The sequence below is a fragment of the Nematolebias whitei genome, chromosome 20 (assembly GCF_014905685.2).
Source record: "Nematolebias whitei isolate Nwh7 chromosome 20, NemWhi1, whole genome shotgun sequence".
NCBI lineage: Eukaryota > Metazoa > Chordata > Actinopteri > Cyprinodontiformes > Rivulidae > Nematolebias > Nematolebias whitei.
This window is the reverse complement of record NC_056517.1, coordinates 29,960,557-29,977,737: the sequence shown is the minus strand read 5'-3', so window position 1 is coordinate 29,977,737 and position 17,181 is coordinate 29,960,557. Positions and strand designations below refer to the sequence as shown.

The 17,181-nt window shown below is 40.7% G+C and overlaps 3 protein-coding genes across 3 annotated transcripts; all 3 read left to right on the top strand.

The window, feature by feature from the left end:
- The first annotated feature begins 253 nt into the window (after positions 1 to 253).
- Positions 254 to 6,916, top strand: abhd10b (abhydrolase domain containing 10, depalmitoylase b). Its single transcript, XM_037693794.1, has 5 exons — positions 254 to 358; positions 620 to 806; positions 2,281 to 2,392; positions 5,447 to 5,584; positions 6,229 to 6,916. Exons 1-5 carry the CDS (start codon positions 265 to 267, stop codon positions 6,568 to 6,570), a joined length of 873 nt encoding a protein of 290 aa, XP_037549722.1. The 5' UTR covers positions 254 to 264; the 3' UTR covers positions 6,571 to 6,916.
- Positions 6,917 to 10,219: 3,303 nt separating this feature from the next.
- Positions 10,220 to 12,437, top strand: tagln3b (transgelin 3b). The gene is made up of 5 exons (XM_037694322.1): positions 10,220 to 10,342; positions 10,999 to 11,213; positions 11,734 to 11,908; positions 12,014 to 12,116; positions 12,200 to 12,437. The coding sequence occupies exons 2-5, from the start codon at positions 11,034 to 11,036 to the stop codon at positions 12,339 to 12,341; spliced, it is 600 nt and encodes a 199-aa protein (XP_037550250.1). The 5' UTR covers positions 10,220 to 10,342; positions 10,999 to 11,033; the 3' UTR covers positions 12,342 to 12,437.
- A 3,349-nt stretch (positions 12,438 to 15,786) lies between these two features.
- Positions 15,787 to 17,061, top strand: c1qtnf9 (C1q and TNF related 9). The gene is made up of 3 exons (XM_037693774.1): positions 15,787 to 15,973; positions 16,094 to 16,156; positions 16,292 to 17,061. Exons 1-3 carry the CDS (start codon positions 15,787 to 15,789, stop codon positions 17,059 to 17,061), a joined length of 1,020 nt encoding a protein of 339 aa, XP_037549702.1.
- Positions 17,062 to 17,181: the final 120 nt, after the last annotated feature.

Genomic DNA, 17,181 nt, shown 5'->3' with positions numbered 1-17,181 from the left:
CACGCTCTCCTCCAGGATCCCCGTACGATGGATGAACCACCGGTTCACGCTTTCTCACGCCCGCCGCGTTCCTTATACGCCCCTGAAGACTGCCAAAAATCCGACGACGACCATCCACGTTCTGGCTAATTGTTCACGTCGTAGAGGAGTCGTAGTAAGGGGGTCGGTTTCTTTAAAAACAACTGCGCGGATCCTTTGAGCAGGACCGCTCCTCTCGCGATACTTGCTACTCTCGCGAGATTTCCTCAGTGTTAGCTGAACAGTATGGCAGCCGTGTCTCTGAGATCCTGCCGCAGAGGACTTTCACAATTTTTAAGCAATGGTGGGATCGCAGCTCTGTCTTCTGTGCCACTACAAGGTTTGTTGAATTGTGTGTTTGTGGCTGAATTAATTCTGCATCGCTCCACCGTCGTCATCGACCGTCGGATGTTATAAAACACATGGAAGGAGGGGGCGTGGCGAATGCTTCGTCCTTAAAAAATTAGGGCATGATGTAAATACAGTGACATAATCTTAACCGCTCATAAGTTATTTAGCTTCACTTGGGTGGGTTATTGTGACATGTTTGAACGCTTTGAAGATGCCCTTGAAAATCAGCGCTAATATTTACTGTTTGTAGGAGGCAGGAGACACAAATCTTTTGTTCAGTTTGCTTCACGACCAGACCTTCCAAAGCTGGCTTACAGAAGAGTGAAGGGGAAAAGTCCAGGTGTGGTCTTCCTGCCAGGGTATGGCTCCAACATGAATGGGCAGAAAGCTGAGTCTCTGGAAGAGTTCTGCAGGTCGTTAGGTCACTCATACCTCAGGTGAGTCATCCACTGTTTATTTTCTCCCGAAGCTTTTATTTTGTAGTTTTAAAATCAAGGCAGAATGTATTGCAAAGTGATGATGACACAGCATTTCTGATGGCCTACTGATTTTAATCTGTTGATTTGCATCATACTAAACCCTCAAAGCCTAATCCCATGTTTATAGTAGTGCGTTGTTAATTTGTACTTCTCTATAAAAAAAAATTTTTTTAAAGCAGTGCAATGAGTTGTAAATCATTTCAAGCATTTCTTCAAATAAGGGACATATCTTTTGGAAAAAAACAATTACAAAGTCTAAGAGTTTAATAGGGTGGTGTTGTCTAAGGAGAACTCTCCTGAACAAAGTTGGGTCAGAATAGGATTATTTCACCCACCGTGTGTAATTTCAGTAAGAAAATCTAGGGAAATTATAGTATGTAAGAGGAAATTTAGACTGACTAAATTTGATTTCATTAAAATATATATATATATATATATATATATATATAGTTTTTACTGGATATTACTGCTTCTGCTGCAGCTGGTTTCTGAAAACCACTGTTGGTCCCTTTTTAAACTTTAACATGCAAACAAAGTGGCAACTTTTAAAATAAATTATAGAAACTCATGCTTCTTTGGTTGCGTTTATTTGATTTTTATTTGACTAACCTTTTTATTTAACCAGGCAAATCCCACCGAAATCACAGATCTGTTGTGCAATCGAGGCGAAGGCAGCGTAACAAGCATGTTTTGAACTATTTTTGATTGCGTTGCGTCGATTTGGCAAAACGTTCTGCTCTTTTGAGTAATTTAGTTTGGTTGCAAATATATTCTGCCCACATCCAAACAGAGAAACAAACTCACTAATATGTCCTTTCTTCCACCATCTTTCTGAACAATCAAATGAAGTTTGAGGTTTTTGTTCTGCCAAGTTTCTGTCATAAATATTACGTATTCATTTTTTGTTTTATATGCATGTTTTGGAGCAACAAATGGTGCCGTACACACGAGAATATTTGTATTTGAGTAGACTTTAGTCATTTCAACAGAAACAAAATATCCAAATTGATATAGCTTGTGTTGAACTTAACAAAGCTTTTAGTATAATATTTTCAGTGTTTTTCTCTACCAGCATACAGTCTTGGAGACTATGTTGGATTCAGTCTAATGCCTAAAGAGACTATTAGGTGTCAAAGGCTTGGGAACTGAAACCCGGACCCTTTCATTTATTGCACCTTCCACTGAAATGCAGCTGACCTGCTCAGAGTCCAGATCTGTCACCGCTTTATTCAAACTGAAATAAAAATAATAATAAGAGAAATTTGTGAGCTGAAAAATGACATCAAGTGTTTCCTGTGAATCATTATCAGCTAAAATAAGTTTGAAATGTGAGCAAGTCTTAGTCGTCGAGAACCTTGTCTTTGCGTTTCTGTGGTCAATGTCCAATCCTCTGATACTCACAGGCATTCTCTGCTGTTTCTATGTTTGTTAGGTTTGATTACACCGGACACGGGGCCTCTGAGGGGGTGTTGGCTGAAGGAACTATGGGTACCTGGAAAAAAGACGTTCTTTTCATGTTGGATGAGTTAACAGAGGGGCCACAGGTAAATATTCTTTGGGTGTTTGGTAAACCGATTAAGTTATGAAATCCTTACTCGGTATGTGTGAAAATTGAAGCTTATTCCTCTTCAGAACAGTAAACAAGCACTTTAATTCCATCTATCCATCCATTATCTTTACCCGCTTATTCCATTTTGGGTCACGGGTGTCGCTGGTGCCCATGTCCAGCAAACACTGTGCGAGGGGCGGGGTACACCCTGGACGGGTCGCAAGTCCATCACATGGCCACATAGAGACAAACGAGACAAACAACCATTCACTCTCTCACTCACACCTAGGGACAATTTAGAGTTACCAATCAGCCTAACATGCATGTTTTTGGTCTGTGGGAGGAAACCGGAGCACCCGGAGAAAACCCACGCATGCACGGAGAGAACATGCAAACTCCACCCAGAAAGGCCCCCGGACCGGGGTTTGAACCAAGGACCTGCTCGCTGAGAGGCAGCAGCTCTACCAGTTGTGCCACCGTGCTGCCGCACTTTAATTCAATTCACTTTATTTATATAGCGCCATGTCACAACAGAAGTCGTCTCTGGACCCTGAATAGAAACGTTCATATATAAAAATCATAAATTAACACTGTATCTAAAGAGCAGACCGCTTTGAATTTAACTTCATCGCAGAACTCTCATCTTGAGCAAGTATGAAGGCGACAGTGGAAAGGAAAAACTCCCTCATGAGGAAGAAACCTTTAGCAGAACCAGACTCAGGACAAGCAGCCAGCTGCTTCAACTGGCTGGGTTTTGGTAGGAACAGATACACAATGGCAGGTAAAGAATCACATCTGTGGTGGGCTTGTGACCTGTCCAGGGTGTACCCCGCCCCTCGCACAGTGGCCCGTGACCCAAAAATGGAAGAAGTGGGTAAAAGGTAATGGATGAATGGAAGGTCAAGAGTCACATGTTAAGATAGAAATGGTATCAAATGAAAACCATTCAATTTTAACAATTAATTTAAGGAAATTAGGTTAATTTGTCCTCCAGTAGTCTAAGCCTATAACAAGCCAACCCTAACTATAGGATTTATCAAAAAGGAAAGTCTTAAGCCCAGTCTTAAAACTGGACAATGTGTCAGCCTCATGGACAGTATCTGGAAGTTGGTTCCACAAGAGAGGACCCTGAAAACTGAAAGACCTTCCTCCCATTCTGCTTTTGGAAACTCTAGGAACTGCGAGTAAACCTGCAGACTGAGAGCAAAGTAAAAATATGGAACAATAAGATCTTGTATATAAGATGGAGCTAGGTTGTTGAGAGCTTTGTAGGTTAGAAGTAAGATTTTTAATTCAATTCTGGATTTGACAGGGGCAGCACGGTGGCGCAACTGGTAGAGCTGCTGCCTCTCAGCGAGCAGGTCCCTGGATCAAACCCCGGTCCAGGGGCCTTTCTGGGTGGAGCTTGCATGTTCTCCCCGTGCATGCGTGGGTTTTCTCCGGGTACTCCGGTTTCCTCCCACAGACCAAAAACATGCATGTTAGGCTGATTGGTAACTCTAAATTGTCCCTAGGTGTGAGTGAGAGAGTGAATGGTTGTTTATCTCGTTTGTCTCTGTGTGTCCCTGTGATGGACTTGCGACCCGTCCAGGGTGTACCCCGCCCCTCGCACAGTGATTGCTGGACATGGGCACCAGCGACCCCTGTGACCCAAAATGGAATAAGCGGGTAAAGATAATGGATGGATGGATGGATTTGACAGGGAGCCAGTGGAGAGAAACTAAAACTGGAGAGATGTGATCTCTCCCACTAACTCCAGTTAAGACTCTGGCAGCAACATTTTGGATCAACTGAAGACGTTTTAAAGAAGTTTTGGACGCCCAGATAATAAACCATTGCAATAGTCCAGTCTAGACGTGACGAATGCATGAACCAGTTTTTCTGCATCATTTTTAGACAAGATGTTTCTAATTTTAGTGATATTACGCAGGTGGAAGAAAGAAGGTGGTTCTAGTAACGTTTTTAATGTGGGGGATAAAAGACATGTCCTGATCAAAAATAACACCAAGATTTTTAACATTAGAACTGGAGGCCAGATTAATGCCATCTAAGGAGGACGAAAGACTGAAAAAAATATTCCTAAGACACTCCGGTCCAAAAACTAAAACCTCAGTCTTGTCTATATTCAAAAGCAGAAAATTTAGGGTCATCCGGGTTTTTATGTCTTTAAGACATGCTTGTAGTCTAAGTAACTGATTGGATTAATTGGGTTTCATGGACAAATATAATAACTGTGTATCATCAGCATAACAATGAAAATTTATCCCATGCTGTTTAATAACATTACCTAAAGGAAGCATATACATGGTGAAGAGTATTGGTCCAAGCACTGAACCCTGAGGAACTCCATGACTGACTTTGTTGTATTCATTTCCAAACTGGAATCTATCATAAATATGATTTAAGCCAATTTAGAGCCGTTCCTGTAATTCCAATGTCATATTCCAACTTTAAATAACTTATCTCATGATTTACACAATAACAGCTTAAAGATCTTCACATCAAGTGCTTCATAAAAGGAATTTGTATGATTGTACAATATAAATCTGGAACAAATAGTATCTCTTTAAAACATTTGTTAAAGAATAATCTGCTGAAAATAATTGTCTGATATTGTATCTTCAAACTATCTTTGACAACAATCCTTAAATATTAAGTTTCTCTAAATCAGAAAATTGGCGTCCATGAGCAAACGAATGTCTTCTGAAACGTTTCACAGCATCTCTGCAGTGGAGACCAAACTTTTAGAAAATGATTTGTCTGAAAGCAACCTTCTTGTGTCAAACTCTCTCCTAGTAAAGAGGAGCTGAGAAGCATTTAGTTTCAACATGAGCGGCATTAACTTTTTAAATTTTTGTCCGTTGAGATTAAACTATAAAAACAAACAAATGTTTAAAATTTTGATTTATTTAAAAATTGTTCCTTGTCACTGTTTCTCCTTTATCTCCAGTAGAGGGTGTCCTATAACCACAAATGCACAACATCACATGCTGCATCAGTTTATTGACTTGTTCTTTGAATTTAGTTGTTTTGCCCTTTTTGTTTGCAGATTTTAGTGGGCTCCAGCATGGGCGGTTGGCTCATGCTGCTGGCTGCCATCGCAAGACCAGAAAAGACTGCAGCGCTGGTGGGCATCTCCTCTGCAACGGACCATTTCGTCACAGCGTTCAACTCGCTACCGATAGAGGTGGGAGCACATCATATCAGTGTGTGGAATGCTGAGTCAGCTTTTAGGCTGTTTTTCTGTTTGGCTGTTCCTCTGCTCTTTTTTTTTTTTGGTAATCAAACCACTTTTGCTTTCTTTGTGTTATTTAAACCGTTCATTTAGCAAAACAGTTGGGACTAGTGTGCCATGTTTAGTATGTGTGATTTGTTTACTTCTTAAATTTAAACGATATTTTCTCTTTTTTTTTCCTCAAAGAAATACAGTGAGATCTGTTCATTTCTTTCAAGAACTTAGATCTCTTGTGAGATCTGCTTTAGCAAACTTGGCTTTGGATTTGTCTCCTATGCTCCTTTTAGCTTTTAGTTAGAATTTAGCAGATTTTAGCCTTTAGCTGCAGTTTGACTTATTTTAGTTTTGTCTGCATTTGAGCTAATTTAGGCTTTTACATACAAATTGGGCTAATTTTAGCTTTTAGTTGCCACTTTGCAAAAGTTCTTTCAGCTACATTTTTTGCTAATTTAACCATTTAGCTACAGTTCTGCTAATTTTAGTTATCATTCAGCGCTCAAAATTCAATTTCTCCGCCTACATATATATTTTTAGTTTTGTTTGAGTTTTTTAAAGTTCTGAGGTTGTTTTTTTTTTTTTATGTTTAAAATCCACAGACGCGCAAGGAGATCGAAGCCAAAGGGGAGTGGACACTGCCTTCCAAACACTCTGAGGAAGGTTTCTACAAGATTAGCATGAACTTTCTGCACGAGGCAGAGAATCACTGTGTTCTTCAAAGCCCCATCCCCATCACCTGCCCCGTGCGGCTCATCCACGGCCTCAAAGATGAGGACGTCCCCTGGCACATCTCCATGCAGGTCGCCGAGCGCGTCCTGAGCCCTGACGTTGACGTCATCCTCAGGCGAAACGGCGAGCACCGCATGTGTGAGAAGGACGACATCAAGCTGATGGTCTACACTATCGATGACCTCATAGACAAGCTGACCACCATGGTCTGAAGAGGAGGAGGAGTTAGCTGTTAAGGAAATTACCAAACAACCGCATGTTTCTTTGCCAAATGTGACCTTTGATGCATCAGTTTTTCCCATAGTTTTTCTGTCACTTTATCATGCAAATGTTATGAAAGAGGTTTTTCTGCACCCTAGAATATTCAGGATACATTTATACACCTTTCAAGTTGTATTAACCGTTACTTTGTCTTTAATGTCTGCCGATGCTGCTGTTTCTGCCACTGTTCCGATACGTTGGGCTGTTTGTCCCACAAAAATGGACACAAAAGTCTTCCTGTGCCTTTTCCTCCACTTTTCACCCATTTTTTGGCCAATAAAACCTCTGCACACTAAAGTGCAGGTGTGAAGTCTGTGAAAGTCCCTGCACTCTTAACTTGGTTGTCTCAACAGTATGAAGCTGAATTAAAAGCAAACAAAACGTAATTTTAATACATACAGAGTGAATATATATGCATAAAACTGGTGAAAATGTAGTCAAAACTGCTTCAGATGTTAATGTTTTTAAATGAAATCTTTACAGTTGCAGTGAAATGAAAGTTGGATAATTATATTTGGTAATGGATCCTCTTTCAGTTTTATAGTTTGGGGTTTTGCAATTTTCTTCTAGGTCTAAACATTTGGTAAAAATGCAGCCTTCAACGAACTAAAACGATAAACACAATGAAAAGTTCTTACAGGTTTTTGTATAAATTGATGAAAATTTAAATATATTTGTTAAAAAATAAATCGGAACAAATTTGATGCTTTAAAATAAAGACTTAAGTAGCAGTGAGATGTTTGTTCTCAATTACACTGTGACTGTCTGAGCATCTCCTGACGTCACTTTCTCACAAACCAAATCTTCATTTTTAGATTATTGTAATATCAAAACTAAAGTAACTGAAGTCTGAGATGTAGCTCGTGAGATTTTTTTTTTTTTCTTCTGTGAATTGAAATTTCTAACCTCAGGGTGAACTCATCATGTGAACACTAAAAAAAGGAAATGTTTTCCATGACTTATACGAAGTCAGGTCGCAGAGGCAACAGGTCCAGGAGAGAAACAACAAAAAAGACATCTCTCTCTCAGCAACATATCTGGAGGACTCCAAAGAGCTCCCAAGCCAGAGAAAATCCCTCCAGCAAGCTCTGGGTCTGCCCCAGATTCTCTTTCCAGCGGAACATGCCCAGAAAACCTCCAAAAGGGAGGCATCCTAATCAAATGAACCATCTGAACTGACTCATTTCAGTGGGAAGGAGTTTCTACTCCAAGCTCCCCCTGGATGACCTCAAAATATTTTCCATTTCTGATTAATCTTTACTAAAGCACTTAATAGATCAGAAATATACAGTGTAACACTCAGATTGAGAGGCAGTAAAAGTTGCATTTCTTAAGGTCACTGCTGATGTCTTTCCTCCTCGTCATTGTCAACACAGTTAAAAAGATCGCAACTGTCGTTCTTGAATTCCCATATCCTGTTGAAGCAGTATGAGCACAAAATGTTTTGCAAAAAGCATTTTTTGGGTTAGTTTTTATTAAATAAACCATGACAGTATATGTTGGGTTTTGCTTCACTGAGTTATAATCTAATCTGAAGACTGGAAGATTATTTTTTATCATTGTCCATATTGGAACTGAAAGAGGCTCTTTTAACATATGTGTTGAGGCTTAGCAGCAGATTTCTGTGCAAAAACCCAGAGAGAAATAAAAGAAAGCAGCTAATGCAGGAGGTAAGTGTCAGAACTGAAACATGGAGCAAATGCTAAATGTGGTTGTGCAGAAAAATTGACAATATTTCATGTTGGACTGAACAGTGATTAATATTAAATTTGCATAGCATTTGAGTACAACATCACTTTGTCTTTTTGGCATGTTTATGGTTGCACGCTACGATCTCAAGTTTATTTTAGTCATTGGGTGGCTTCTTATCCCTGCTGGCCTTTAGTTATTGAGGCCTGGTGAATGAGTCCACCGAACTGTTGATTATTAACAAGAAGCTGCTTTAAGCTCAATGGGGCAAATCAACCACTTATCTCTCGCAGGTCCTGTAACTGCAGCACTGACCTTTAGGTTATGACTCTGCACTCAGTCAGTTGTTTTAATGTCCAAACTATAAATGTCAGTCAACACCATGAGAGGTGGAAAGCAAGCAGGAATTGTGCAAAAGGTTTGTTGCTCCGATTAATCAATTTTTATTATTTTTTTCTTACACCCCAGTTCTAAAAATATGTGTAAGTTGTAAAATAAATGCAACTTATGGAATGATTAACGAATATCCATCTATCCATCATCTTTACCCGCTTCTTCCTTTCCGGGTCGCGGGGGTCACTGGTGCCCACATCCAGCTATCATTGTGCGAGAGGCGGGGGACAACCTCAACAAGTTGCAAGTCCATGACAGGGAGACAAACAACCATTCCCTCTCTCACTCACACACTAACAATATGCATGTTTTTAGTATGTTGGAGGAAACCAGAATATCCAGAGAAAACCCACACATGCACGGAGAGAACATGTAAATTCCACCCAGAAAGGCCTCAGATGGGATTTGATCCAGTGACCTTCTCGCTGAGAGGCAACATCTTCCTACTGAGCCACCGTGCTGCTCCCATTAAACCATGTCTGTTTGTTCTGGACGTCATTGTATGGGCTCAGGAAGACTTCCACAAATCAAATGTCTGTAAACAAAGTTCACCGTATCATCCGCAAATGCAGGTTAAAGCTCTATCGTGCAAAGAAGAAGCCTATGTGTGAACACCATCCAGAAACAGCACCGTCTAATCTGGACCAAAGCTCTATTAAAATACAAAGTGGAAAACTTCTGTGGTCGGATGAATGGAAATTTGAAATTCCTTTTTGAAACCCGGAATGCCACGTCCTCCAAAAAAGAGAGGGACCGTGCGCAGAGCCTGCCTCTCTGATGTTATGGGGGTGCATTAGTGCTTATGGCATGGGCAGATAACACCTTGAAAAGTGCACAATCATTGCAAACAATATATAAGCAAGTTTTAGAACAACATATGCAGTACTCCAATTCTGACCATTGATCAGCTAAATTCAGACTATGCTTGTTTGTTTGTTTTACTTTTTTCATCTGTGGTTTTATGATTAATTGTCTGTGTGCTGCTGCCATTCTTGGCCAGGTCTCTAATGGGACAACAATCCCTTCTAAAAACTCCAAAACTGGTCTCCTCAGCTCCTAGATGTTTAAAAAAGAAGAGAAGATGCTTCAGAGTCGTAGACACGGCCATTTCCTAACTTTTGTTTAGATGTGTTACTGCCATAAGTTCAAAATCACCATTTTTAATGTTCCCTTAGAAATAAAGCATGCGTTATGAGATTTGCATTGCATTCTGGTTTTGTTTACATTTTTGTCAATTAGGCAGAACGATGAGTCAGTTTGTATCAACCAAAGCAGCTGAACCCAGAGATCTGCTGATAGCAGTCAGTGATCATGTTAGTGAATCAGCTGACTCTCAGAGAGGATAAGGTAATATTTCAGGTGGTATCGCACACATTGTTCAGAACTGGGCCCGAGGACAAAGACATTGATTTGACGCATTCACGTGTTTGCTGAGAGTCACTTCATCAGAGATGAGAGTGCGTCTGAGCTGCGCGTCCCCTCACGCATATAAAAAGAGTGAGCCGCCCCTCCCGGGCAGAGCCAGGTCCAGTCTGGCCCGACGCGGTCGTGCTGTGGTTTATGGATGCTTCAGCAGTCCGGCACCGTCCTCAACACTGTCCAGCTCAGCGGATTTAAGTCGGGACGGCTCTGTCCTCCTCAGTAAGTCCTTGCTTTATTTATTAACCCGCTTCCAGTGCGCACCAGAACTGACGCGTTGCGTAAAACCGCGCAATTGGCGCACTTTTATGCGCTTTTTGTAGCAGCTGCGTTCGGATTTGCAAACGGTTTTAACAAGCTGAAACGAGCCGGCCTTTGTTTCAATGGGCTGATTTTAACTTTTGAATTAACTGATGCAGCGCGGACGAGCACGATTCAGAATTTACGCAGACCATGAATGCGTCACAGGACTGACGTCATTTTGTTAAACAGGATCTCTTGCTGCATCTTTATAATTATGCTTTCTATATATATATATATATATAAATATATATATATAAATATATATATATAAATAAATAAATAAATAAACATCTATTCACATCACTGCCTGAGCCGGAAACAAATTAAAATGTTGCCATGGCAATAAGAGGGCATGTCTCTGCCAAGTGACCACACCCTTCTCCACTGTGGCCCTCACAGATGCTCCTGTGTGGACCTCAAAGAAAGAAAAACCTGCTGATTTTTACGTCAAAACAAACACTGAGTCAATAGTTTACTCTGCAGATTCTAGAAAAGTACGGGGCTTGTTATTATACATTTTGAAATAAATAACAATAACTCGATTTCAGCATTAATTTTGACATTTCTTCCTACAGGACAGCTATACAGATAACACAGAGATAAGTCTGCCATGGCGAACAGAGGGCCCAGTTATGGACTGAGCCGAGAAGTGCAGGAGAAGATCGACCAGAAGTACGACCCCGACCTGGAGCAGCGTCTGGTGGACTGGATAGTTGCACAGTGCGGAGGAAACCTGGAGAAACCACAGCCGGGGAAGCAGAACTTCCAGAAATGGCTGATGGATGGAACAGTGAGTGGACACTTTGCTCTTAAAATAGAAATATGTTGAATTATTGAAGGTACAACGTGCAAGCTCTGTCATGAGGCAGCAACTTTGGGTGCCCTGTTTCAAGCTGGTCTTGCTTTACTGAGAGGTAATCTGGTTAAAATAAAAAGGGTTTCTCAAGGCAGAGAGGAATTCAATTAGCGGAAAACAAAATAATCAATTTAGATCTGCATCTTTTTATTGTACACTGAGTTTGCATTGAGTTGTTCTGAAGGACTTGCATGAAAAAAGACTCCTTTATTTACAAGAACTTCACAGTTTAGACCCTCTGCAAAACATTGCAACTTATTCTACTGCTAAAATGAATATATCAGAACAATTTATAAAAATTGTTGACATGACTATATTTTTTCAAAGTGATGACAGGAGCATACCTTCATCTGGAAAGATTAAACAAATATATTCAGAAACAATGACTTGTGCCAAATGTGGTCTTTTCACAGAAATGTGATTAAATGACATTTCTGACCTCCGTCTGTTCCAGATCCTGTGTAGACTCATCAACAGCCTCTATCCAAGAGGGAAAGAACCCATCAAAAAGATTGCAGACACCCAGATGGCCTTTAAACAAATGGAGAAGATCTCCCAGTTCCTGCAGGCATCAGAAGCTTATGGAGTCACGACCACTGATGTCTTTCAAACTGTAGACCTCTGGGAAGGTAAAAGGATCTCACAAACCAGCATGTCCTCCTAAACTTTAGTCGTTGATGGGATATCTTCCATTTACGGCTGGAATCGTGCACCTATTTTGTACCTCATTACAGGGACAGACATGGCAGCGGTACAAAGGACCCTGATGGCTCTGGGTAGTCTGGCGGTCACAAAAGACGACGGTCAATACAAAGGTGACAGAGACTGGTTCCACAGGTATGGAGGAACCTTATGGGAGCAGCAAAAACAGCTTCATAAACTCACATTCTTTTCAAATTATACCCTTCTTTGTCTTGTAGGAAAGCTCAAGGGTATCGACGAGAGTTTTCCGAAGAGCAGCTGCGCCAGGGTCAGAGTCTGATCGGCCTGCAGATGGGAAGCAACCGCGGGGCGTCTCAAGCGGGGATGACAGGCTACGGCATGCACCGTCAGATCATGTAGAGCACCTACCAGCTAACGTGCCCCCTCCTGCTTCCAGACTTTCTTTTCTACTAATACCACAAATGTAGCTCCAAACCTTTCCTAAGCTTTGTAGTGCCTGCCATATTAACCTCAATCTCCCTGAAAGTGCTGCTTATTCCTAAATGTTTCATTTGATTCTTTAAAAAAAAAAAGATGTCAACTGCTGTAGGTATCTTTTTTCAAGCTCCCATTCTATTTATTTTTCTTTTTGAAAGGAATAGTCTTATCATTTTTGAGGTTATGTTCTGTTAAATAATCAATAATTAGTATGTCAGCCCTGACATCAGTCATGGAGCACAGAGAATGGAGCAATGGGTACAAATCTAGGCTAAAGGCTAGCCAAACAAGAGCCTAATACAGTGGTCCCTCGCTACTTCGTGGTTTGTTTTTCGCGGACTTGCACCATTGCGGTTTTTCAAAATAAGATTGGACATGACTCACAATTGGCTGATTAATGGATGAGGCGCGTGATGGGCACGGGATTTGTATTTTAAATAAATTATTTTAAATTATTTAGCACCTCCTGCTCCAGTGTGTAGCCCAAGCTGCAGTAGAAGCTTCCTCCTGCAGCTGATAAGAAACATTGATTAATACATATAAATATATATATTAAAAAAAAATAAAGGACTACTTACTACTTGTACTACTATTCGTACTTCCCGGTTTTCACTTATCGCAGTGCTTCATAGTATGGATCCCCCACGATAAACGATGGACTACTGTAATAATAAAATAACTGTTTTTATGCATTCATGTCACAACTGATGAGATACTATCTATTATTACTATTTTGCAGAACATAAACGGCCAAACTATGTCATTTTACACTTTCAGTGTTACAGTGTTTACTTTATGTGAATCTCAGTTAAATCACATAAATAAATAACAAACAACAAAGCCATCCGTAATTTACACATATTATCAGAGATACTGTAAGTGACTGTTACAGTGTGCTGTATGTACTATTTTATATGTTTTATATGTTTTACTTTAGAGTTTATAGAGCTTCCTGTTACTGTGTAATTATTTATTGATAAAGAGATAGTTCACATATTTTGATTTCTGTAGAAAGGTCATGAACCACTAATATCTACAACAGGTAAGATATTAGTTTTTCATACTTTTCCCCCACAGATCCCCAATTCAATAGGCATGAACTATCACTTTTGGACTAATGAGGCTCAGTAAGTGATGTTGAGTCTGTTATCTTGTCTGAAGCCTCGTTGCAGTGTCTTCTGTAACCAAATCAACCTCACGTTGTGCCTGGTTTGGGGACTTCTACCACTGGGTCCTGACATACTGGTCTCAAATTATAAACGAGTGCCATCCCTTTTGAGCCATGCCCTCGTATTGTTTTCTGTTAGGCTGCATTAATTTGTCCTTGCTGTGTCCAAGCTGTGTGAAATGTCCAATAGACATTCAAGTTTCTGGTGCCAGGTAAACACTGCTTGAATGAACACTTTTAAGTGTGTTATGTTTATATTTTTCAAACTATATTTATATCTGGAGGCTTGAAAGAAGAATTGTGGAAAAAATTAAAGTATGAAGAAGAAAAAAACTGTTTCATTCTTGCGTAACATTGTGTTTGGTGTGTTTGGATTTATGTTCAGCTCCTCCCTTCCCAGTCGCCCGTTCCTTTCCTTACTGTGCACAATCTAATAAAGTGTCAGCAGTGCAGCACGATGATTTAGATGCTGCTGGCTGATTCAAGTCAGAGCAACAGTGAGTCTTTGTTTAGTAGCATGATCTGAAATCCCTCCATTCTCCCTCAGCGATGATCTGAGCTTTGTAGAAGGTGTTGCAAAAACAGAAGATCCACCAAAACTACTATTAAACACTTTACACAAATTATTCTTGTTTTTATATGAATTATAGTTGTAGTACTTTTTTTTGTTTTTGTTTGCGGAGTTCTACATAAAAGTAAAAAGACTTTCATTGTGTTTTCAGAGTCAACTTTCAGCTGTGGATCAGACATTTATGGGGTGGGGATGTAGTCACAGAAAAAGATAGAGTTGTAGTTGTATGAATTTGATAAATTAATTGAATCTGATAAAAGTGAAAGGGATGGTTCATATCTGTTGACGTCATGTTTTGTAAAAATGTTTTGAACAATCAGTATCGTACCTGTTGTAGACAGCATTTGGCCGGCACGGTGGAGCAGTTGGCAGAGCTGCTGCCTCTCGGTGAGTAGGTCGCTAGATTGAATCCCAGTCGGGGGGCCATTCTGGTTCAAGTTTGTATGTTCTCTCTGTGCATGTGTGAGTTTCCTCCAAGAGACCAAAAACATGCATGTTAGATTGATTAGTAACTCTAAATTGTCCCTAGGTGTGAGTGAGAGTGTGAATGTTTTTGTCTCGATTGTCTCTATGTATCCCTGTGATGGACCTGCCCAGGGTGTCCCTCGCCTCTTGCACAGTGATGGCTGGGCATGGGCACCAGTGACCCCAGTGACCTGAAACGGAAGAAGCAGGTAAAAGATAATGGATGGATAGATTGCACTGTAAGCTATGCCAGTTTGGAGCAATAGTGTAAATTTGATTGGACTGTTGAGCTAATGGCTGGTTTAGTTAAGACCAAAGTGGATTATTGTCATCTTAAAACAGTTCTAGTATCAAATATTTGATAGAGGTTCATATGATTGCTACTTATAACTGTTTAAGTGCCCATCATTCTCTTATTACATGGTCATTCCAGCTGAAATATCATGACATTCCTGCTAGAATGTACTCCAGACAGTACTACAGCTCGCTGCTGCTTTGTACTCTTTGTTCTAGCAAACAACCGTAGAGACAAAAGTTTGGTTTACGATGGCAGCAATCCACTTTAGATTTGGTCCCGCTAACTAGCGCTTAACTCGTCTTTTTTGTTTTAAACTGACATCCCTCAGACAAACTGGCGACAACAGGTAAGATATAATTGCTCCATGGAAACCCACTTCAAAAAATCTGAACTGTCACTTTAATGTTAGCAATCTTGTTTATGGGGTTAATTCTTCCGGTTCATTGTTCTGTTTTTATGGCAGGTAATAAACAAAACTTTTGTGACTTAACATTTTAGAGGATCAACAGAGTTCAATTAAAACTGGACCTTTAAATAAAATAAAAAATAAATAAAGATTTTTAAAGGTCAGTTTACAAACCAGAATAAATTAATAAGACACGCATCAAGACGTTATCCAAAGTGTGTAATTGTTTTCTTGAGGGTACTATCAAGTACGAAGACAGCTATGTGCGCCTCATCCTGAGCTTATTATTAGCCTCAGCTTGACTGGAGAAGCATCTGGAGGGACACAGGTCGTGCATAACTGATGGAGCAGAGTTTATAAGTAAACCAACAACACTGACCAATGAGAAGGCTTTGACAGCTGTCGGTCCGGGCTAACTGTGTGCCATGCTTGAACTTCTTAAAGTCTAAAAGTGCAGCAATGTCACAAATCAGGTTTGGGATTACTCTGGTGCTGGTGCTGCTGGCTGTCCGATGTGTTGCAGAGGAGTCGACTCAAGCTAAAGGCTGTGTTTGTGGATACCCGGGTATACCAGGCGATCCAGGACACAATGGGGCACCTGGCAGGGATGGCCGGGATGGACTCAGAGGGGATAAAGGGGATCAAGGTATGTTTTACAAAATAACAATTTTAACTCTTTAGGATTTACTCTAATTGCAATTCTACCAATGTTAAGTACCAGCAACTTGTGATATCATTATTATTTTTATCAACTACTTATTTAAAGGTGAAATTGGCCCTGTTGGACAAGCAGGTAACGATGGTCACAAGGGAGACAAAGGAGACACTGGTTTGTATTTTCAGAGTGATTTTTCAGTTTTTATTGTGCACTTTTACTAGTTTATTAGTCATATCTGCTTAAAATATCCATGCCCTGAATTTAAAATAAGTTTAATTTAACTGATTCAACTAAAATCTGATACAGGTGCAACTGGCCCAGCAGGGCTCAAAGGAAAAAGAGGTGACAATGGAGAGCGGGGGCTTCCAGGAAAAATGGGACCCCAAGGTGTGCAAGGGCCCATTGGACTAAAAGGAAATAAGGGGGAGCTTGGGCTTCCAGGCCCTAATGGGCCTATAGGAGACCTGGGACCTCCTGGACCAGAGGGTCCAAAGGGGGAAATTGGTCTTCGTGGTGACAGAGGTTTTCAAGGACCTCTGGGACCTCCTGGCAAGCCAGGCCCTAAGGGAGACATTGGTGTTCCAGGTTACAAAGGAAGCATTGGTTACCGTGGAGAACGAGGTACTCGAGGAGAGAAGGGAGATCAGGGTGAAAAGGGAGAGTCACCCATCATCCCTAAAAGCGCCTTCTCGGTGGGACTTTCAGCTCAAACTAAACTCCCAGCATTCAATGTGCCGATCAGGTTCGACAAGATTATTTACAACGAGCAAAATCACTACGATCCACAAACAGGAAGGTTCACCTGCGCCGCAGCGGGCGCCTACTACTTCACCTACTGCATCACAGTCTTCTCCCGGAACGTGAAAGTGGCCCTTGTGAAGAACGGGGCCAAAATCATCCACACCATGGACAACTACCAGAGCAGCGAGGACCAGGCAGCGGGGGGTGCCGTGCTGCACCTGGAGGTGGGGGACAGGGTGTGGCTGCAGGTGGCAGGAGGAGAACTGTTCAACGGGCTCTTTGCTGATGAAGATGATGACACGACTTTCTCTGGGTTCATAATATTTGGAGCTTAATGAAGATTTTTGCATGTACTGGGGTTAAAAATCCTAGAAATTGAAAAATTCTTCAGGTGATTTCATGTAAAAGCAATATATATACATACATATATATATATATATATATATATATATATA